General features: G+C 36.8%; 1 protein-coding gene across 1 annotated transcript in view; it reads right to left on the bottom strand.

The window, feature by feature from the left end:
• Window positions 1–24,894, bottom strand: part of mRpL17 (mitochondrial ribosomal protein L17) — a 32,918-nt gene that overhangs the window by 5,244 nt on the left and 2,780 nt on the right. The window contains exons 2-3 of the mRNA XM_090385713.1: window positions 15,047–15,118; window positions 4,244–4,403 (exon numbers count right to left, since the gene is read on the bottom strand). Coding sequence (XP_090241839.1) covers window positions 4,244–4,403; window positions 15,047–15,118 — 232 coding nt within the window. The remainder of the gene's footprint in view (window positions 1–4,243; window positions 4,404–15,046; window positions 15,119–24,894) is intronic.

Raw genomic sequence — 24,894 nt, 5'->3', positions numbered from 1 at the left:
AAGGAAGGTCTGTGGAAAATTTGGGACACGCAGCACTGATGAGCAGAAGCAATGAAGAGTGTCATCAGGCAAAGAATTCATTCAGACTTGTCAAGAAATCCTAATTTCCTTGACTGGCGTTACTGGAGATGAGTGTTGGACTTGAAAATCATTGCCAAGGCCCAAAACATTTTGTTTACAGAAGTCCAGGATCAAGAAAATGCTGATAGTGTTTTTTGACAATCGTGCCGTGATTCACAAGCAATTTTTACCTGAAGGGGAGAGAGTCAATGCTGCATTCTATGTACAGGTGATTCAAAGATTATTGAAGTGCATTTCCTGGATGAGGTCACAATTTAAAGAGAAAAGCAGATGATTCTTGTTGCATGACAATGCCGATAACCATTCAGCACTTGTTATGAAGACATTCTTCACAACAGCAGAATTGATAGTAACCATGAGTGCCACCACCATTTGCAAGACCTAAAATGCTGCACCTAGTATCATCATCATAATCATCAGCCATTTTCAATCCACTGCAGGATGAAGGCCTCTCCAGCAACTTTCCAGTTCCTTCTGTTTTGTACAATGGCCATCCATTTACTAACACAAGCTCGTGAATTTCATCTGTCCATCTCCGTCGTTGTCTTCCAGGTTTTCTTCTAGCTCCTCTTGGGTACCATTCTGTTATTTTCTTAGTCCATCTGTCATCGTGATGCCTCCATAGCCAGGTGGGCAGGAGCAGCAGTGCATAGCACACGCTTCTTGATTAGACCGGGGTTCGAGCCCATGACCACCAAATACGGAGGATGGAAAGGTCAGGGAATGACCACCGCATATATGGCCTTAGTTGCTAATGCTCATAAAAAAAAAAAAAAATCAAACCAATCTGTCATCATGTCTTCGAGCTATGTGTCCTGCTCAAGACCATTTTAGTTCTTTAGTTTTGATAAGAATGTCCTTTACTTGAGTTTGCTGCCTAATCCATGTGTTTCTCTTCTTATCTAACAGTCTGATTCCCAACATAATTCATTCCATTCTTCGCTGTGTATTCTTTTTGTGAGTGCCCAAGTTTCACTTCCACAAGTCATGGTGAGGAGTATACATCGGTTCTTTATTTTACATTTCACACAAATTGGGATTTTGCTCCTCAGCATGTGCCTATATTTCCTGAATGCTATCCATCCAAAATTTATTCTTCTCTTGACTTCCAGCAATTTATCATTATTACAGCTGGAGATATGACTCCAGCTTTTCAATTACTGCTCCTTCAATCATTATATCCCTTTCTGTGGCATACTTGTTCATCCTTACTTTTGTTTTAGCCATATTTATCTTTAGGTACTCTCCATTCACATTGACTCCTTTCTGCGACCAGTCTAATCTTCTGAAAGCTTCCTCAAGGGCAGCAGTAAACAACTTAGGAGATATTGTGTCTCCTTGTCGAACTCCTTTCTCAATTTTAAATTTGCTAGTGTTTTTGTCTAGTCTAATAAAGGAGGTAGCGTTCTCATATATTTTCTTCAAAATCATAATATATGGGGTATCTATGTGCCTTGTCCTTCCAGTGCCGAAACATTGCCTTATGCTGTATGGAGTCAAATGTCTTTTCATAATCCACAAATGCCAAGCATAATGGTGTTTTATATTCATTTGCTTTCTCCATTAGCTGTGACATTACGTGAAGGTGATCCATAGTTGAGAATCCTGTCCTAAAGTCAGCTTGCTCTTTCGGTTGACTCTCATCAAGTATTCTTTCTAATCTGTTAGTAATGACCCTTGTGAACAACGTGTAGATATGGGATAACAAGTTAATTGGTCTATAATTTCCAATTTATCTCCTTTCTTATGCAGCAAAACTATGTTTGCATTATTCCACTTCTTAGGCATCACACCTTTTCTAATGCATTTTGTGAAGAGTCTTGCCAGTTTTTTGTATCATGTCTCTTCCTCCCAATTTTTGCCAACTCTACAGTAACTTCATCTACCCCGGAGTTTTCCGATTCTTCGTTTTCTTCAACACATGTTCTACCTCATCAGGAAGGATATCAGGTATGTCGTATGTGTTACTAATTTGCGATCCATCTTCCCCATTGCCAGTATCATTTCCTTGCAACTTGCATAATTGTCTAAAGTGGTCTTTGCTATTTGAATTATGCCTTTGTGTTATTTATAAGTACACCATTGCTATTCTTCAGTTTCAGTATCATTTGTCTTTCTGTATTACTGCTCATGGCTGCTGATTTAAGTCCTTTGTTTTCCCTTAATGCTTGCTCTACTTTTCTTGTGTTAAATATTCTTATGTCCTCTCTGAGTCTATTTCTAATGGCTTTGCATAACTCAGTATACTCAATTCTCTCCTTGTCAGTGTTTATCTTGCTCTTCATTCGTTGTCTAAGGGAGTATAAGGTAAGTTAACCACTCAAATGTGAACTGACAAAAGCAGGCATTGAGGTGTGGAATGTTGTCACTCTGTGTTACCATGCAATACTAAATGGTAGATGATTCTAATCAACTGGCGTAATACCACCACTTTGTTCAATGCAGACATATCAGAAGATGGTGATGGTCTCTCCTCCGATGGATCCTCTCTCTCTAATGGCCATTCTCAGTCTACTGTTTTTGATATTACAAGCAAAATGGGATGATCTATGATATTTCTATTCTTTTCTTTGACTGGATTAGTGTTTTAAATTTTTGAATGTTTGCTCAGAATGTGTCAGTGAAATTATTCTTGTAGGGATGAAATCCTTTATTCCACGCTCCAATTCAATATCTTGTCATTTCACTAGGCCTTGGTTTTTCAATAAAGGCTATTCAAGATAAGAATGTTGCATACTGCAACTGGCTTGCATCCAAATCTCTAGGTTCATTTTCTGCCTATATGAAAATTTGTAGCAATTGTAAAGAAGTTATTAATCAGTCAAACTGGTTTTTGAACAGGCTAAGAGTAGAAAACTTGCTTCTTATCCAAATGGTAGTTGAGCATTCTGGTCTCTTGCCAGAACTATTGCTTGCAACTTTTGCTAATCTATACTCACACCTCTGTTAAAATCTGATAGTTCTATTGCCTCCTTGGCCAAAGTCAACTTATTAGCATCCTTTTTTTGCTTCCAAATCTTGTATTGACGATCTTCAAAAATTACCTCCTACCATTCCCAGAAGAATTTCGTTTGAAAAATCTTAATGCAAAGGATGCTCCAGTTCCTGCTAGTTTTTCTCCATTTTGTTCCTGAGCTTACTCCTGTTCTGTGTTGTTTCTTTTATATTTTCCTATTCCATTGGTGTTTTCCTTCTTCTTGAATATTTGCTCATGTCCAGACAGTTCCTAAAAAGGGTGACAAATCCCTCCCATACAATTATCGTCCCATTGCAATTACTTCTACTCTTTCTAAAGTAATGAGGAAATCAATTAACTGCCAACTCTTAAACTATCCAGAAATCTTCTATCTGATAAATGATCGCCAGTGTGGATTCCATCAGTGTCAATCTACTTGTGACATTCAGACTTATGTTACCCATTATGGTAAATTCAATGGAAAAGTTTCGCGAAACTCGAGCAGTTGCTCTTGAAATTTCAAAGGCTTCTGATCATGTTTGGCATAAATGTCTTCTAAATAAGCTTCCATCTTATGGTTTGCCAACTGTATTTTGTAATTGGATATCTAATTTTCTCTCTGACTGCTCACTGCAGGTGATGGTAGATGGCACTCTGTCTTCTAATTTCTCCACCAATGCTGGTGTTCCCCAAGATTCAGTTCTTTCTCCCACCCTTTTCCTCTTGAATATTAATGACCTCCGTCCACTGACCAGAAATCCTACCCATAGTTTTGCTGATGATAGCACATTGCATTCCACCTTCCAGTTTGAGAAACCTTACAGCTTAAATAAAAATATGAAATCCAGCAATGTAATACTGACATAAAAATAAACACAAAATAAAACAGCATAACCAACAAAAGATAGCTGCCAAAAATCTAGACAGAATGGAGTTACTTGATCGCATTATACTGATTAATGAAGTGAATTTTCGCACGACAGGCATGAAACGTTACCACAGGCCTAACAGAACACCTTCATATTAATATAAATACAACTCTATTTTTGTACCACTTAAAACTGTGTTTATTATAAATAATTGTGCAACAGAAAGTATTTAAAGTATAGAAGCAATAATCTCCACAGGCAATCACTACAAAACAGAACCCAATCATCAACAGGATAATAAGACCAATAACAATTATCAATAAATATTAAAATATACCTCTTAGTTCTAAAACAGCACGTTTCTTAGCTGCATCATTATGTCCTTTCAATGCAGTCCATTCTACTCTTGCAGGAACAACATGAAGATCTGTATAGCAATGATAATCCCTGAAACGTGGAACCAACACTTTAAACAGCTTATGGATTAGCTGCTTCTCCTAAAAGCAGGAAAAAATTTTTTAAAATTTAGGGGAAGGGGAGCAAATATATAATAAACTAAACATGCATGCAGAAAAAGTATACCAAGTAATTAAATAAAATAAACTTAAATTACTTGTAAGGTAAAAGAAATTTGAAGTGATACATATCTATATGCAACCTATTTAATAATAAGTCATTTGTAATCAAACAACCTGAAATAAAGTTCAAGAACTTTCTACAAATTAATTGTTTCTACATTGTTATGTAGGTGTACATTAACTATTCTAAAGATGAAAACATATAAATGCTATATTAACCCTTCAGTGGGCTAAAATAATCAACCCTGAGTCAGTTAAAATGATATTTACCTTACAGCTGTAAAAAATTCCTTGAAGAAAAGTAAAAAAAAAAAAAAACTTTGAAGATTTTTTTTTCCCCTTTGGAGTGAAAAAAAAAAGGCTGGCACTTACCATGCTGTACTAATTTTCCACACGCTTTTGGAGCCTTTGATTTGCCTGCTTTGCAACCACAAAATATGATCATAAAGTAGTTAGGAAAAAATTTTAACAAGACTAATTTTTAACAATGATTTTTGATCTTGTTATACAATACACAGTGTCAGAATTAAGAATAAATTTTTAGTTTCCCATTTTAAATGATTTCTCACCATATATCCCAAAAACCCGAATGCTGAAGCCTGTACACTAATGTACCAACTAGAGGGTTAAATCTTACTTTGCTTAGTCACAAAAAAACACAGGAATATCCTCACATTTCAACTACCCTCTTCAGGAACTATAGTATCAAAGTTCAGTGGCAGGGAAACCAGTAGATAGATAAGTCATGTGATGCCAGACACTGCAGTTCACATTCAAAGAAAATACAGCAGTAACTAGATATCTACCAACTTCTTAAGCTGCCATGTCTCGCATCTAGCACCTACTATTTAACACTATTACTCTCTCTTATCTGTCGTTGGTTCTCTTATCCACTGTTGTGTTACCACCTGTCTCACATGTCATGTATGTACCTTCCAATTGCAACAGTGTCACTCACTCTACCAGAAACACTCCTGGTAAGAGGTTCTCAAACCAGTCCTCTGCCAATTTTATATTATATTATATTTATTTTTGTACACTCAGTGCCTTTGCCTGAAAAGTAAAATCAGAAAGCCACAAAGCCAAGAATATTCCTCACTTTAAATAAAGTTGAAAATTATTGCTCAGTTTGATGCTGCTTTGAGATATGGATGCTGCTATAATTGCTCTTATTGTTGCACCCATAAAATGGTGTGCAACAATAAGAGCAATTATAGCTAATAAATAAAAATATAAAGATGTTACAAATGCACTTGCCTTACACTATTAAAGGTTTAAGAACGAGAAAATAAAATTCTGCTGGAGATGGAGAAGTCAATATTGATTTCAATTTCTGATGAGCAAGCAAATGAACTTATAAAAGAAGGATGCCCCACATTAGAAATTCAGCAAATTCCTGCTGTCTTTTTAAGGCTAAACTAACAGTTTAGCCTTAAAAATTAAAATTAACAGTCAGGCCAACCTAAGTATAAAATTGAATTTATATTCTTAAGTCAGCAAGAAGTTAGCACCACTTAAAAATAAAAATGGAAAGAACTGGGAACCCAGTTCTTTCTATTTTTCTTTTCAAACACTACCTCTTCAAAGGGAAATTAATGCTTGTGAACTCCAAAAAGGATTACGTTTCGGTTACTAACCACTGTCCAGTAAAGGTTCAATGGATGTCCCTATATGATCCAAAACAGATAATAAATAATGAAAAGAAATGTTTTTTTTTTTTTTATGTGCAGTTAATAAAATTGCATTTTTAATCCCTCTATTTCTTATTTGGCTTCATTATTTCTGCATTAAATACATTAAAAATAAAACTTTCTAGATAGTAGAAAAATCGAAATAACGGCACCTTGAATCCCTGAAGGTGCTGTTATTTTGAAAGTCTACTGTATTTCCTTTTAATGAAGGTTTTAATTAAATATTGTAGATTTGATTGTATAGTGCTGATTTTTTTATACTGTAAGGATGATATAAATAAAAATGTAAGAATTTTCCTCTGTGTGTTTTCTTTCTATAAATATGTTTTAAGTCATTGATTGGATTTGTAAATGGTGAGACTGAGAAAATTAATACTATGATTTTCTTCTAATTCTAAAATGTATTTCAGCCTATCATGTACAAAATGCAAAATTAAATTTTTGTAGGAGATTACTGATGATAATTTGGTTGGCAACCAGTGATATGTTGTTGATGCAATGTATGAATAGCTTAATAGCTTAATAATAGCTTCAAATAGCTTAATACCCAAGGGGAAAATATTTGAAATCTGATTCACAATGACAGCTAGATAAATTTACAAGTGGAGCTGACAAACGTAACAGGTTTTAAGTTCAGTGTTTCTTAGCTCCGTCCTCTAACGAAATTTTAGTGTTCATAATGAAAGAACAGTTGTTATATTTTATATCACCAAGACGGTCAAGATCTTATCTCTATGAGGGTTAAATCAACTTGCTAAAAAGTAAAAATTAATTTACTTTTATTCAATTTTTGATTGATCATACAGTAACTCTTTTTAACTCTCTGTGCTGTGTTTATTCTGTATATGTCTGAAGAAGGACAAAGACCATAGCTGGTCAGTTAAACCTTCCGCCAAGGTCAAAACTACTATATGATTTACCTTCTGTTTTCCCCTCAGCCCTGAAGCAAAAGGTTAAATTTAGATTGTGCTCATGGGGTTGGAAAAAGAATAGACCATTTATTGCCATACAGCTTAGATTATCAGCGCAGTTTTCTTCAGTTACTAACTCACTTGTGATTCTCGTTTTCTGCCCTGTTTTAATTAAAAATTAAATTCTCATATTCGTAAAAACTGACTGCTTCTCCCCAAAATTATCCGGGTAACTATCTAAATCAATATGAGTGAGAAAGAAGTTCAAAATCTTGAAAATGAACGCATAAGCTACTCTATACGATCCATACGCGAAGCTTCTTTTGCTGTGGAAGAGATAAACAAGCCCATCAAGGCTAATTTCAAGAAAAAGGAGAGAAGTAGAATGATATAAGCTACAGATTCTCCAACACCTAAAGACACACCTGATGAGAGGGGGAAATGAGTCCTGCAGCAATTCAGAATGTGAAGAACCTAAAAGTCAAGTGCCTAAGTATCAAGATCCCCCACTAATGGGTTCTCTGATTGATAAGATCAGGACAATCAGAGTGTCCTTAGAGAAATATATGGCAAAGCAATCGAGCAGAATCACTGCCATCAGGTCTGATTTAATTGGTATCTTCAGCAAAATGGAGACAGTAGCTTTAAACCTCCATGTAGATCATAAGCCAAAATTGACGTCCTTACACAGTTGTTGTTGTTAAATTTGTTGGTGCATCAGAAACTTAGGCTATAATGCACTAATTACTGTCTAATATCTTCTTTGTTTGTCTTACACATGATATGGCTCATATATTGTGATATTTATTTATCAATTTTAGAAAGAAAAAAATGTCATCCATGTCCTCACGATCTCCTAGAACACATTGTAATGATAACTGGTTGCAGTTATGAAAATGAGAGAAGAAAGCAGTTTTCCGTTCTTTCAGATATACAGCAGGCCCCCATTATAACGCGGTTTGCTTTACGCTGATTCGCTATAACACTGTTCTTATATTATAACCCGTATCTGACTATAACGCTGTCACAGATCACTATAACGCTCTTTTACAGATTGCATTTTTGGCATATTTAACCAAATCGTTTCATTTGATGGATTCAATAGCTTGAAAATGAATAGCAAAACGGCATTAAAATGTTTCCCACGCTGACTTGAGAAATTTTCCCACGCTCAGTGAAATTTTCTCGCACGCTAATTTAATTGCAGTACAGTGACTTGTTACGTAGTTCCGATATCAACATTTTAAAAAATGACCAAATATATTGCTTGAAATATTTGCGTTATATGCATTTATCCGAAGTCTAGTCATCACTCAGTACAGTATTAGACATCGTGCGAAACGGACAGTTTACTTGAACACTGTATCGTAATTAATGCAACCAACGCAGAATTCAGTTAAGTTAAATATTATTAAAAAAAAAAAGAGAGAGAGAGATTAGCCAATATGATGATCTGAAGAAAACTCACCTAAAAAAAAAAAAATGTGGAACCATTTAAAACTAGTAAGGGCTGGTTGAATAGATTTAAAATCCAAGGAGAAGCCGCAAGTGCAGAAGGAGCCAAAACTTTCAAAAAAGAACTTGTTAAAATTATTGAAGAGGGATATTATGTGTTACACTTCTCAACAAGTTTTTAACATAGATGAAGCAGGACTTTTGTGGAAACAAATGCCTAAAAGAAGTTTCATATTGAAAGAAGAAAAAAACATGCCAGGTTTCAAAGCGGCGAAGGATCGGTTGACTTTATTGTTGGGTGGTAACGCTGCGGGGGATTTAAAATTAATACCCTTTTTAGTTTATTTGGAAGAGGGCCAAAGTTCAACCCAAAATCGACACATTTTTCATGATTAAATTCATCAATTAATTAAATCAATTAAATTCATGAATTTAATTGGAATTTTAAGTTTAATTTTGATACGTAAGTAGTTACCACCTAATTATATACGTATGTAATGCAGAATATTTTATATGTACAAATATTTGAATATTAAATATTTTGATCGACATTTGTGCATCTTTTCACTACCGTTTATTGTTGATTAGGAAATATCCTATGGCACCAATCGCAACTCACAAATACATATGTTACCTTATGGGAATGTGGCGCTCGCTTAGCGCGGATTCACTTAGCGCTCTGTTTTTATGGAACGAATTATCAGCGTTAAGCGGGGGTCACCTGTAGCGGACATTCCATGATGATATATTTTACTGTTAATGAGCATAAGCAGTTACTGCATTGTGGAGAGGATCATCGTTTGTTAGTAGGTAGCTACGAGTGAGGAATGTATGACCAACGCGTGATCTGACTAGGATGGTTTCTTCCTTTCTGTTTCGTCTCAGACTGGATTGCCATTGCTTGGGTTCTCTCTTGATTTCAAGAAGTTTATTATTTGCTTGATCTTGTCACATGCGTGTCCACTGTTGTTTATACATCTGTTTGATAATGGATTTATGGTCAATATAAGGAGTCCTGAAATTAGATGGTATCACATTTGTAGCACATTTAGCAGCTAAATTTGCCTGCTCGTTTCCTGGGATTCCAACGTGTCCAGGGATCCAACGAAATATTACTAGCTGTCCATGTCCGTGAAGTTCTAGTAGCTGTGTCCAAATGTTTTGTACCAGCGGATGACTAGGGAAGAATTTACACTGTAGAGCATTAACAGCACTTAACGAGTCTGTATATATGATGGATTTGGTATACAAGTCTTCTTTAATATTCTCTATGGCTAGAACAATACCGTATAATTCTGAGGTATGAGTACTGCATTCAGACAAGCTGTCTGGAGATGGTGACATTTGGTAATACTACAGCAGTACCAATTTTGAATCCATCTGTATATATTTGAATGGAAGTGCTAAACTCAGAGGAGTGGGTCATATGAATTTGCCTAATGTTGGAATCTGGAAGGTTATTCTTTCCCCATTGCTGAAAGTGTCTATCAATATGTATCGGGGTATTTGCCATGGCTGGGTTTCCATGCTAGTATCCTGAAGTATGTTAGTAAAATTCAGGTCCCAGCTTGTGATAAGGGCTTGAAGCCTAATGTCAGATGGTTTATTGAGCCATGGTTTACTTTCATAAAGTTCACTCCATTTAGGCATAAAGAGATATTACCACATGAGATGATGTGGAAGACTGCTGATTTTGGCTGCGTAATTTATTAACAGAATTTGTTGTCAAAGATGTAGGGGTGGCTCGTAGGCTTCGGTATAGAGGCTTAAGATTGGTGACGTACAAAAAGCCCCCCAGTGCACTCGGTCTGGCAAAGTCATATGCAGGAGATCCATAGTCTAACCTGGATCTAATCAGCGAGCGATATAGCTGTAGCAACACGTAACAATCTGCATCCCATGACATAGAAGAAATTACTCTGAAAAGATTTAGTTTTCTAAGACAACTTGTACGAATATGTTTTATATGTTCCAGGAAGTTTAATTTTTTATCAAGTATTACACCAAGGAATCTAATACTAGGGTGGAAAGTAATATGATAAGAATCTAACTGTAGGTCTGGAATATACTGTGAGACTGTCCTCAGGGCTCTGTCCTTGGGCCATTTCTTTGGTCTGCTGTTTTGGACAAGTTCCTGGGGATGAATCTCGGCGAGGTCAAGCCCCTAGCCTTTGCTGATGAGCTTATACTGATTGTTCATTCTGGTACAAGAGCCACATTAGAAGTACAAGCCAACTTTGCACTGGGAAAACTTCAAGACTGGGCTGCCATGCACAAATTAACAATCTCCAGTGAAAAAACAAAGTCAATCCTTCTAAAAGGTAAGCTCCAAATCCGAAGGCCACCAACAATGAAAATTAACAACACCCCGAAATCAAGAAATCAAGTATCTGGACCTGTATCCAGACGCAAACTTATCCTTCCACCCCCACTTAAAATACCTGTCAGCTAAAATCCGAAAATACACTGCAATGATAAGGCGGATTAGTAGAGTGGATTGGGGCCTAAAGAATAAAGCTTTATCATTAATATATAAGTAGTATATGTCCCAATGTGTGCTATGGAGCCTCCATCTGGTGTGAAAAGGCAATCCTGGAAAGGAACAAGCGCAAGCTTGAATCCATTCAAAAATTTATGTTACTATCGGTTACCAGGGCGTGCTGTACTGTCAGCACCCCTGCATTACAAGTCACTGCAGGATACCTACCTCTCTATCTGGAAGCTGCCAAGAGGAGTCTCTTCCAGCACCTGAAGAAGGGAATCCCAATGCAATTATTGAATATGTAGTTGGACCATGCAAATGACACTAAAAAGGAAAGAAGAAAAATTGCAGACCCCCCCCCTACAAAACCGCTGGCAAGAAACATGGGATACGACGCCGAAAGGAGCAATCACCATATGGTTTATTTCCTCAATAAGTCGGACTTCTCCAAAGCCTCCTTCCTGGTACTCACCTGGATTGCAAGTCACCTTCCTGCTTATAGGCCATGGACCGTTCCAGCAAAAATTAACAGCCATGGGAATAGAAAATAACCCATATTGCCACTGTGGTGAAGAGGAGTCCTGGGAACACCTTATGTATGAGTGTCTCACTTACAAGAATGATAGACTTCAATTCATCACAGAGATTCAAGGAAATCCCCGCAATCAGGAGTCAACTTTACTTCAAGAAGAGGCCACATATCTAGCCCTAACACGCTATGTCCAGGCTGTTTTCAATTCTAGAAGAGCAAGACTTGTGGAACTCAGGGCAGAACAGAATAACGTGCCACCCCTGTGATCCCCGACTGGGGTAGGATAATGCAAGAACCTTGAGTGCAGGATTTCAAAGGCAAATTGCCCTGCTAACCCGATAAGGGTAGGATTCATGCTAGCGCTCCTCAGAGTGCAGGATATTCAGAGAGAGCAAAGCACTCACACAGGAGCAGATGCTCCTGTGACTTTCAACTCCCTTCTCCATCCCCTACCTTAGAGTGTACTGCCTTCACTGCTGATCCACTCCAACTACTGTTCCCCACATTCTGACCTCTTCTTCTTCTTCTCTTACTCCCCCATATGCTCTCTTCAAACAAAAAAAAAAAATAAAAATTTTTTATAGCCTCAACTTTTTTTTCTTTTTTTTTTCTCTCTCTCTCTCTTTTCTTCTTTCTTTTTTTTTTTTTTTTTTTCTCTTTTTGTATTTTATGGCTTCTGTCAGAAAGCTCAGGCAACCCTGGCAGAGGCCAGCCAGAGTATAATGGGCAGCCTGGCTCACCTCCCAGTGGTTGTGGCAGGCAACATAGCGTCCCACTAGGGGTCCTGCAACCAAGCAGCCAGAGACACAACAACAGAACAAATAGAACAGAACAGAACACAATACTACATAAACCAGACATTACCCTTTTTCTGACTGTGCAGTAGTCCTGCATTCCATCACAGAGTACATATAGCGCAGACATGGGAAACCACTGGTAGCACCTGAACCTAAATACTATGCCACTATGACAAACCTAACCCCATGGGAAGCCTCTTTAAAGTTTTATTTGTATTGTTTGTGTTTAATTGCAAAGATAAACAATATCCTGTTAAAGATAGCATAATTGAATTACAAATGAAATTAAATAATCACTTGCAAAAGAACCGATTAATGCACAAAATAAAATCTATTATTAATACTTAAAAAATTAATACACATGCTAACATTAGTGTGCATCAAATGGAATACCTTAACTAGCTTTGTGGGGGATAACAGTATAGTTATTCAAAAGGCCTACACCATAGTAATTATGGATAAAACTACATATAAGGGAAAAATTTGGGAAATACTTTCAGATCGGAACACATAATATCAATAATAGATTCACAATATCTAACTTAAAAATCAACTAGATAATCTGTTACAGACAGGGCCAATAAAGAAATTGATTTACGTACCCTTCAACGTATAGGCATTAAGAATAATGTTATGCCATACATCTTCGAGACTGACAAATTACATAAATTGGGACACCCACTACGATTATTTATGTATGACAACAACCTGGGGCATTTTTAATTTTAACAATTCTTAATTCTTTTCACCTTATTTAACTCCACATCTTTAACTTTATGGATTAAGAAGCGAGTACTGAAAATATCAGCTATAGCTAAAAAATTTAATGAAGAAATAACAATACTATAAATCTTTGCTAAAATTAATACAAGTGACAAACAAATATAATTAACCATGTTACGTTTGTATCCAAAATCGCTATACTTGACTACAGAGATTAACATGGTAATATTACTGAAAAAAAGGAAACACTAAAGCACGTTAAAAATGCAGCAAATTTCCAATGTATTTTTAAGGCTAAATTCCTGCTGTCTTTTTATGGGTAAACTCTGTATGGTGCAAAATGCACCTTACAAGAATGTCAGCTGTTTGCTGTAACATTAAGCATGAAAGTCACGTGTGCATGGATAGAGAGAATGAGGATAGATAGGTACAAGCATTCAACAATAGTTCAACAATGAGGTTACTAATTTAAAGATATTAATGCAACTAAATAGCTAAACTGATTGTCAAAGCAAGTTACATAAAAGAAAATAGCAAGCTTAGAATGCTAGTTTAATGCCGTCAATTCCATTTTTCAACTTTAGTTAATTCAGTGTTTAAAAGTAGTAGAGAAAGGTGTCACCACATTGATCTTAATGTTCCAAACAAGCTATTTAACCAGTATTAAAGTTTTAGTACACTACATTAATCCCAAGTTTACGAATCTGAGCATTAACAGAGAACATAATAGAGAGTTTGGATAATGTTATGAAGTTATGATGGTTATAACTAATCAGCAAGGCTGGAGTATTCAGTAAAGAAAGAAAGGTTTTTCCTGTTCAATTATATTGTCCAAGTCCATTTATCTTGAAATATAAATTTCTTTTTGCTCAAGAATTTTTGTTCTTGTCAGTTATTTATTCAAAAAAAGAATACTGTTCTTTAATTTAATTTTCTGTTAATTTTGAAATTAACAGAAAATTTGAAATTTTCAAATTGAAATTAACAGAAACAGAACTTTCCTAGAGAGGAGAAATTGAAACCTTAGTCACTTATGGTCCACACCAGAGTAGCACGATTCACAAGACCTTGTAGGCAGTTCATGGAAATACAGTTGCATAGCATGCTACTCTGACACTAGCAGACAAATGCAATTATGTGCTGCACTCAATTCCTTATAAACAATATCCTTAGAAAGAAGCCACTGTTCCCTGCTATAACATATGGACAAATTACCTGTCCCACTTCTGTAGCATGAGGCGCCTCCGTAGCCAGGTGGGAAGGAGCAGCAGTGCATAGCACACGCTTCTTGATTAGACCGGGGTTCGAGCCCGTCACCACCAAATACGGAGGATGCGGAAAGGTCAAGAAATGACCACCGCATATCCCCAGAGCAATATGGCCTTAGCTGCTAATGCTCCTAAAAAAAAAAAACCAAAATCTGTAGCATGACAAACTTTCAATATGTCATTTGTTTTTGTAGCTCTTCCATGGATATATTGTTAGCATATAAGTTGTATAATTCTTTCATACAGCCATTTTTCTCCTCCTCATAGTATATTTTTAACTACTGCTCATTCTAAAATTTCAGGACTACAGAATTAGCCATTTTTTGTTCCAAAAATCATAACATCAAATATTATTACATCAGTCCACTGTCCTGGAGAATGAAAGGTTGAAAACCTTTAACTGTTTGGTTAACTACTGATGATCCTGTTCACCTTGCTGAAAAACTGAATAAATATTTTGCATCTACAAGGGGTGATCATTTAATTTGCAGACTAGGGCAAAATATGCAGGGCATACTAAAGTTTAAGGTACGTACACAAGAGTAAATAGTGGAGCAACTAAATCTGCCAAAAATAAATATTTTGGTGGAAAAGTTTATTTGGAGACAAGACATTGAAACTTCACTGAATATTTGAGCATTACTGCAGTCAATTATTAGAAAAATTAAAAACTTTAGGTGTCAGAAGAAAATAGCAAACATACCTCTAGCCAGAAATCTGCTAATTCCATTGTAGGTTTGTGGCAGTCTCCATTTCTAGAGGCTTCTACAATTAGCTGAAAAAAAAAAAAAAAAAGATTCAATAAATGATTTGATCATTTTAATTGATTACAAATCAGGAAAAAAAAAAAAAAGCACTATTGTAATTTATTTTTAAAACATACAAATGACATCTTCAATCAAGCATATGATAGAAAATTGTAAGACCAAGGGAAATAAAGTAATGCAAGAAGTAGAAGTTACGATAGCATATAAAACCACTTGTTGTTATTGTTATTTAGTTTTTAGGAGCATTAGCAACTAAGGCCATATTGCTCCGGGAATATGCTGTGGTCATTCCCTGACCTTTCCGCATCCTCCACATTTGATGGGGACGGGCTCAAATCCCGGTCTAATCAAGAAGTGTGTGCTATGCACTGCTGCTCCTTCCAGCCTGGCTATGGAGGCACCCCATATAAAACCAATATATATAAACACACACACTGACACTAAGAGATACTGTTCAAGGACTGGACATAAATATATATCAGTTGAACCGATAAAACTGGTGGCACAGAAGAAAAATCAAATTATCAGGCGACACAGGCACCTATAGCAAGTACAGATTAATCTGCAATTGAGTCACAGGGGAGTTAGGCAAGCTAAGACAAATTGTGAGAAGTCTCTGCCTAAGAATTCAAAGAAAAGTAGAAAAGAATGTTTTGATTATGTTAATACTAGAAAGAAAAGGATGAACTACTTTAGTCAACTAGATATGAACGGCATAACTACTGATGATCCTGTTCACCTTGCTAAAAAACTGAATAAATATTTTGCATCTACAAGGGGTGATCATTTAATTTGCAGACTAGTGCAAGATTTTATGTTTATGGCACAAACTTTCCATAACTTCCACTAGAGTTTCTCTCCCTGATCACTACTGAGCAGACTATGTATGCAAGCATGCATGCCAGTACTTGTTGAGCTAGTATTTCATGAAGAGTTTTTTTTAGCTGCATATCACTGACAATTGTTTTGAAGCAAATATCACATCAGACATACAGAGTGAACAGTGATATGTGATGCAATGGAGAAAGGGATGGTTGAGTGGAAGACGGCAGAGTGGTAATAAATGGACACTGCTCTACGTAGACTAATGTTATTAATTGAATCCCCCAGAGTTCGGTGCTGGGCCCATTGTTATTTTGTGTATTTATTAATGATATCGATGAAGGTATATTGGGCTTAATGTACAAGTTCACAGATGATACAAAGGTTGGCAGGGTTGTTAATGATAGTAAAGACAGTATGCTACTGCAACAGGATCTAAAAAAAGTTAGATCCTGTCACAGTAGCAGACTGTCTTACTATCATTAACAACCCTGCCAACCTTTGTTCAGATGGACTGAGAAGTGGCAACTGAAGTTTAATATTGACAAATGCAAAGTATTGCATATGGGTAGCAGTAACCCAAGAGAAACGTACCAACTGTGTGGTATTACACACAGGGAAGTGGAGAATGAAAAAGACCTGGTGGTAATTGTGCAGTCAGATATGAAGTTCTCTGAGCAGTGCTGATAGGCTGCCAGAGTAGGTCATGGAGTTTTGTCAATGATATATAGGAATTTGCTAGCAGAGACAAGGAAGTGATTATACCTTTGTATAAGGCAATGGTCAGGGCACACCTTGAGTACTGCGTACAGGTCAGGAAGCCTCATTTCAGGAAGGATGTAGAAGTGCTAGAACGAGTACAGAGAGGAGCAAAGGGGTTCTCTTACCAGGAGAAGCTTAAATTCTGTCAGTTGCAGCACCTGGAGATTAGGCACCTACGAGGTGATCTGATTGAGGTGTATAAGGCCTTGAATGGTTTGAGCAGGATGAATGCTGATGGGATAATTCCACTTGCTGAGATTAAGAACCTGAGGGGACAGAGATTCAAATTGAGGAAAGACAGTTGTAGAATAGATGTGCAGAAGTTTGCCTTTAGCCAGAGGGTAATTGATTGCTGGAACAGACTTCCATCCATTGTTGTAGAAGTTGATAGCTTAAATAAATATAAGGCTGAACTAGACAAACATTTGGAGTGACCAGATGGGTGAAATGGGAAGGCGATTTTTTTTTTTTTTTTGGCTGACGCTCTATAAGCTTGTTTTCTTGCATCATATGCCTCAACTAAAGCCAATGTGATTCTGTTATTGTGTCAGATTGGGCTTAAATGCATTGGAAAAAAGTTAGCATATGGTAATGAGTGCCTTTAGCCAGAGGGTAAAGGCACTCATTACCATATGCTAACTGTTTCAATGGCAGATGCAATCTGCCATTGAAATATGGTAGGACAACCATATTTCAATGGCAGATGCAATTTAGTGAAGGCCGTGAGTCTGCTGTAGTTGACCCAAGACCTGGTCAGCCTTCCTCCTCAACAACTACTGAGCAAATCACAAAAGTCCAAGTGCCTCCGTAGCCAGGTGGGCAGGAGCAGCAGTGTGTAACACACGCTTCTTGATTAGACCAGAGTTCGAGCCATTGACCACCAAATACGGAGGATGCGCAAAGGTCAGGGAATGGCTACCGCCTATCCCCGGAGCAATATGGCCTTAGTTGCTAATGCTCCTAAAATCAAATAACAACAACAAAAGCCCAGGAAATCTTGGATGAAGATAGGCAAAGTACACTTTGTGAATTAGCTATTAGAATGCCCATTTCATACGGTAGTGCTCACAATATTGTGAAAGATCAATTGAAAATGTCATGAATCTGTGCCCACTGGATTCCACACAATTTGACTCCAGAAAAAAACAGCAAAGAATAGACTTGTGTTAAGAAATGCTTGATAATTTTGAAACACAGGATTAACACTTCTTAAATCGAATGGTGATGTGATGAAACTTGGATTTTTCACTATAATCCAGAGAAAAAACATGAGTCGAATGAGTAGAAGTTCACCAAGACCTAAGAAATTTCGAGCCTCTTGTTCGGCTGACAAACAAATTGTCCTTGTGTTTTTTGACATAAAAGGCATTCTTCTTACAGATTTTGTGCCTCGTGGAACAACTATGAATAAGGAAGCATACTCTTACACGCTGAGGTTTTCAGAATCAAACTTTGCATGCCATTCGTGAGAAACATCAAGAACTTTCCAGTGAGAGGTGGTTTCTCCATCAAGACAATACCAGGCTCCATACGGATAATATTGTGCAGCCAGTGATCACTGCCATAGGTACCATGGTTCTTCCCCATAGCCCTAATTCACTGGACTTAACCCCATATGATTTCTTCCTGTTTCCACATCTGAAGAAAGCTCAAGTACTAAAAAGCAAGCGTTTCATGTGCGACAATGAATCTTATGACGAGCTCCCTTATGCTGTTGCAACTTCATTTCTTGAATTTACATTTAGACTTTTTTTTTTCCCAAAAACCTTGGCATGGTAAGCAGCAGAAATGATTCCATCAAGACAGAGTCTATCAGATCAAGTACCCTCAAAATACCCACAGTGTGGGTCAGGTCTCAGGTAAATATCAGGTTCACAGATCAGGTGCAGTTCCAATTTTTATAAATAACTCATTGCCACATGACACTAAAAGACCAGAACTAAAAGATTCAATTGAAAGAAAAAGAAGAAGACAAACAACCTTGATATCAAATATTCATGTGATGAAAATGTTGAATTCCCACCCAACAAAATCCAAAATTATATCACAATGAAACTTCCCAAAACAATTTCTGGTGAAGATTTTTAATTGTTAGGTGGTGGGGCGGGTTTTTTTTTTTTTTTTTTTTCCAGATTTTGCAGCTGTAGATTCATTTTTGCCATCCCTGCCAGCAGGCCAGTGAAGGATTTTTCTGCAGCTGGTTTCTTAAAGCAAGAAAAAACACAGCTAAATCCAGAAACTGTTGATGATTGTCATCATCGTGCACAGCAAAAGGTGTAAAATTAATTATGTTATGAATATATTTTCTTTATATTTTTTCTACTTAATTGGTTTTTTTTTATTTTTGTGTATTATATGCAAAAAATATATTAATATTGCTGATGATTGATTTTTGCATTATTATTCATGTGTAAAAAATTTACGGCAAATTTTCTTAATATGTCAGGTTTTTTTTATTATTATTATTATTATTTTGAGTGCAGGTACAAACAATGCTGACTGGGTTTGGGTGAAGTTCCAGTTACTCTGGGTGCGAGATAGGTGCAAGTCTAATATAGCACACATGTGGAGGCCCCTACAAGATATTAAGTCAATGAAAAAGTTACTACTGTTGTACCAGGACATCCTGGACAAAGTGTAACAAAATAAATCACCTATAAAACATTTTTAAACTGTGCATAACTTTTTTACAATAGTGTAATGTATTATTTTAACTGTAAAAGTAATAATAATGTAACTGTAACCAATCAAGTATTTTGTAATTAAAATTCTTTTTTAACTTGTACTAATTACTATATAAAAAACTGTAGCCATAATCAACCCACTGCAGGATGGAAGCCTCCTCAACAATTCATGTTGAGAGAATTGGACCATAGTCTGCCACGCTGGTCCAATGCGGGTTGCAGATCAACCGTATTTAGTAGTCAGGGGCTTGAACTCCAGTCTAACTCAAAGAGCGTGTGCTACTGCACTCCAGCACCTGACCACTCGGATACTTCCTAGTAATGATCGACAAACGGGTTTAAATTAAACTTTATTAAAATAAAGGCTACTAGGTTTTTCATACCGATTAAGAAATACTGTTCTAGGTTTAGGCCTAAATGGATGTCAGATGAACTAATGAGACTCGTAGCATAGAAGACCATAGTCTGCCACGCTGGTCCAATGCGGGTTATCATCTTAGTCATCCCTCTTTATTCATGAGGTTTCTCTATTAATAAAATTTCTTTCTCTTTACACCTCACCTGGTATATTATCTTATGATGGCACCTGGCCTAATTTAATGATATTGTTAACATATCCTTACAGTACTACCCCTATAAATATAATTTCTTTACTAATTCCTTTATACTATTACTTTCTCTTTATTACCCCTATACCACCCTTACATTATTTCATAATCATTAACATTCATAACAAATTATCTCAACTTTAGTAACTAACTTTCCTAATACAACAGAAATGTTCCTTTTTTAAAAGGACTATGACTTCAATTCCTTACAGAGCTATGTTACAAGTCCTTGAGTTCAGGATTCGAGAAAAAAACAGGAACAGACTTAAGTTCCGAAATGGATGCTACTTCCAATTTCCTTGCATTCAGGCTTCCTTCCTGGCAGACAGGCTTTCTTTCCCTTTCTTGTGCACTCTGCTTCCTTAGTGACGGACAGGCATATGTTCACTTCTGGGCACTCCGGTTTTCCTTCAAGGCTTACAGGCATGCGTTCACTTCTGGGGGCACTCCGGTTTTCCTTCGAGACTGACAGGCTTGCACTCAGGTTTCCCTTCAAGACTTATCGGCTTGCGTTCACTTCTGGGGCACTCTTGACATGATGCACCCTCTTGTGTAGGCGATATATTCACAGGTGTACATACTTGGCTCATTCTCTGCAGTCGGAACTAGAACCCATGAGCAGTTCCTTCGCAAGTTTTCCTTCAGACTCTTTACAAGTGCCTACATTACCAGCTCTCCTATCTCTGTGCCCAGCACTCAAAAAAACCCACAATCCACTCTCTTCCACGTATCTTCAAGAACTCTCTCAACCACACTTAACTTTTCTTTCGAACCTTTTCTTCTCTGAAGTTTGGAACGCCTTCCCAGGACTTGCAACCAATCCTCGTACTCTGCTTAATTTTCCATTCCTTTTTATTTGCTAAAACATCTCCCTAGCGCACAAACCTCTAGAAATTTCTTATTTTTTTTTTCACATGGCAGTATGGCTTTTTCGTGTTTGTCGGTCACCCCCAAAACACTCAGTTTCATGTTCACATCTTCTCTGCTAAATAAGGCCAACTTGCCAAAACATCAGCCACCCTGATGCCGTTTTCTTTTGATGAAAACACTGGACATCCACTCATTTCCTGTTTACTTCCTAATGGTGGCTTAGACCAAAAGAGACGCTTTGTAATCCCACTTCAAGGTCCTATTGTTCTTGCCCTCAGCAACCCTTTCACGTCTGTTCTCAAATGGCACCCCTTCTCTAGTGCTGACCACTGTTTGCTCTCTATATTACTCGAAATTACTTGTTTCCATTTAGCCGCTATTTTAATTCCAACAAATCCGCTTCACTAGCCTCTTTTTCAACCAGTAATTCTTGAACTTCTTTAGTAGTCATATCATCAAAACCCTCCCCCTCCTACCAACTTAGCAAGCACTGATTCTGTTTTCTGCCAGTTTGACCATACAGTATTTCCTGACTGACTCTGGCCATACATTTTTCCAACACGCAGTTAATGTTGACAGTTGGTTTTACTTCTTTTGAGTGATAAAGCTATGAATCCCATACAGTCCACAATTGAAAAATGTTTCCGTGCCTTTGAAACTTCAATAGATTTGGAATCAATTTTTTACAAATCCATTGTAACAATTTTCTAATGTAATTAGTTTTAAAGATAAATTAAAGAAGTTGTATTAGGTGTTAGGAACATTATTTCAATGTTTTGATGACTTCAATCTTTTGAGTGGCCTGGCGCGTTATCCAATAGTAATAAAACTTTGAAATCTAGATTTTTTTTTTCCACAATGTCAATTGTACAGAACCTAACACAGGGATTTCCTAATAATTTTTTTTGTATAATGATAGCGAGCCAAAAGCGGGGATATACAAAAAAGAATGGAAATGTTTAAAATTACATCCAACATAATAGCAGAATTCTCCCTACACAAAAGCTGAAAAATACAGTATTGTACAAGGTTTGCCACAATTCTCTAACCGCATTATACAAGTACTGTGTTGTGCAAGGATTACCACAATTTATCAATCATGTTAGAGTGAAACCGTGTTGTAGAAGTACCGTGTTATACATGGGTTACCTGTATATCAGGCGTAATGTCCAAGCCTAATACAGTAGACTTTCAGAATAACCAAACCTTCGGGGATTCAAGGTGCCGTTATTTTGATTTTTCCGTTATCTATAAAGTTTTATTGTTATTATATTTAATGCAGAAATAATGAGGCTAAATAAGAAATAGAGAGATTAAGAATGCAATTCAATTAATTGCACATAAAAAACAAACAGTTGACGATCCAATGTTATATTCTGCATTTAATGCAGTTCTATATTTTCTTTATTATATCAAGTTTAGTCTGCTCAGGTAGCACAGTGGTATCGGTACCGTCCCCCCAACACCGGGTGGAAAAGGCCTGGCTTTGAATCCTGTCGATGACGCTAGGAACCTTTATGGGCTTTTTTCACTCCATGGCTGAGTTAGTCGGTCTCAGCCTTAGACAGCAAGGTTCCCCCCCCCCCCTCCAGAAACCGGGGTTTATTCATCCAGCAAAACAGGCAAATCAACCAAAGAACACGTGCAATTTACAGACACGATACACATGGGTATATGAATTAACTGTTGTTATTTGGTTTTTAGGCGCATTAGCAACTAAGGCCATATTGCTCCGGGGATATGCAGTGGTCATTCCCTGACCTTTCTGCATCCTCCATATTTGGTGTTCACAGGCTCGAACCCCGATCTACTCAAGAAGCATGTGCTACGCACTGGTGCTCCTGCCCACCTGGCTACAGAGGCACCCTGAATTAACTGTCCAGGTGAACTCAATGTAATAGTTTGGATTGTATCAAGTTTGTCACTAAGCTTTAATGTTGTTCTTTTCTTCTGTGGATGAGGTTTATTAACTTTAAGAGCCATAGTGAGGGGTTTTTAAGTTAAAATAAATGCAAAACAGCTCTCTAATCTGTGATATCAGTACAGAATTCACTTTCAAAATGGAAAACAAACAAATACAGTAATCACGTGACTTGACCTTTTTTCAGCACTGCAAGATGTGTGCTGTATGCAAACATCCAATCTCACTGTGCCATTAGCTCAAATGTTCCATTATTTCGACCATCTACTATACTGCCAATTTTGCAGATGATACGAGGGTTGGCAAGGTTATTAATGACAGTAATGACGTGTTACTGCTCTAGAAAAGTTGGTCATGATCTAGAAAAGTTGGATAGATGGGCTGAGAGATGGCAACTGAAGTTTAACATTGACAAATGCAAAGTACAGTAAACCCTCGATTTAACAGACTAATAGGGGAGAAGGGGTGTCTGTTAATGCCGAAAGTCCATTAAACCGAATGTAACCTGGGGGGGAATTTTTTATTGTTCTTAAGGAAAAAAAAATAATACAATATACAGTACTGTACAATATAAAATCATTAAATTATAATAATAATAATATATTAAAATTTATAATTAAATTATAGCAATATTCTGTTGTAAATATAAAATGTCGCAATTTGGCCTTTGATTTAAAGATATCAGAAACAGTTTGTTTTTTACGCTGTAAATTTCACAAACGCGTGCTATTGAGATGCCTTGTTCTAATTTCTCAATTAGCTCTAATTTCTGTGCCACATTAAGTTCACACGTTTTCCTTTTCACTCCTCTATCACCTGATGCCATTTTAAATTGTAAGGATTGCAAAATTATTTAACAAATAAAGTCAGAATTCAGAAATCACAGAAACACTCTGTATACAACCTGATCGCACCATAGCTTGAGGCAAACTGAGACCGAAAAAAAGCGAATTGGTAGACCTGCAGTTTAGTGTCCTGAGTCACGTTTAGCTAGCAAGTCACTGCTTGCTCTTATCTGTTATCTGTAATCTGGGAATACAAGCGATTTGAACGCATTTTCAGAAAGAATAAAAAACAATTTCCTGAATTTGATTATAAAAATAAAAGTAGGTAATTATCAAAACAATAATGGAAATATGTAATTATTATTAATTTTTAATTAATAACACAAGTTTTGTATAACCTAAAAAAATAATATAGTCAAGATTAATATGTATATTACTGTATTATTATTTGTGCAGTCTATAAAATCCGAAAACCGTTATATCGGGGTCCGTTAAATCGAAGGTTTACTGTACTGCATATGGATAGCAGTAACCCCAGAGTGACATACCAACTATGTGGTACAACACTCAGGATAGTGGAAAATGAAAAAGACCTAGGAGTAATTGTGCAGTCAGATATAAAGTTTTCTGAGGACACGGTGCCAGGGCAGCTCATGGTGTCATGTCAATGATATACAGGAATTTTGCTAGCAGGGATAAGGTGATTATTCCTTTGTATAAGGCAATGATCAGGCCACAAATTGAATACCATACAGGTCTGGAGGTCTCATTATAGGAAGGATGAAGAGCTGCTAGAATGAGTACAGAGAAGGGCAACGAGATTGGTGAGGGGAACAAAGGGTTGCTCTTACCAAGAAAGGCTTAAGTTCTGCAAATTGTAGTGTCTGGAGACCAGGTATCTCTGAGGTGATCTGATTGAGGTGTATAAGGGCTTGAATGATTTAGGCAAGTCAATACTAATGGGATTCTTCCTCTTGCTCAGATTACACACCTGAGAGGGCATAAATTCAAATTGAGGAAAGACAGTTGTAGAATAGATGTGCGGAAATTTGCCTTTAGTCAGCACATGGTTGATTGGTGGAACAAACTTCCATCTGTTGTTGTTGTGGAAGTTGATACCTTAAATAAATTCAAGGAAAAACTAGACAAATGTTTGGAGCGAGTGGACGGGTGAAATAGGTGAAGTTTTCTTTTTGGCTGATGCTGTATAAGCTTGCTTTCTTGCATCATATGCCTCTACTAATGTTAACGCTAATATCATTTTAACAGACATTTATAATTTTTAATAACGAACACATGTTTTCATTAACTATAGTTTTTTTTTCCCTTTTA

Source organism: Mastigoproctus giganteus, chromosome 12, assembly GCF_048544385.1.
Source record: "Mastigoproctus giganteus isolate SK-2022 chromosome 12, ASM4854438v1, whole genome shotgun sequence".
NCBI classification, from domain to species: domain Eukaryota; kingdom Metazoa; phylum Arthropoda; class Arachnida; order Uropygi; family Thelyphonidae; genus Mastigoproctus; species Mastigoproctus giganteus.
Note: the sequence above shows the minus strand (reverse complement) of the source record. Positions and strands in the feature narration are given on the sequence as shown.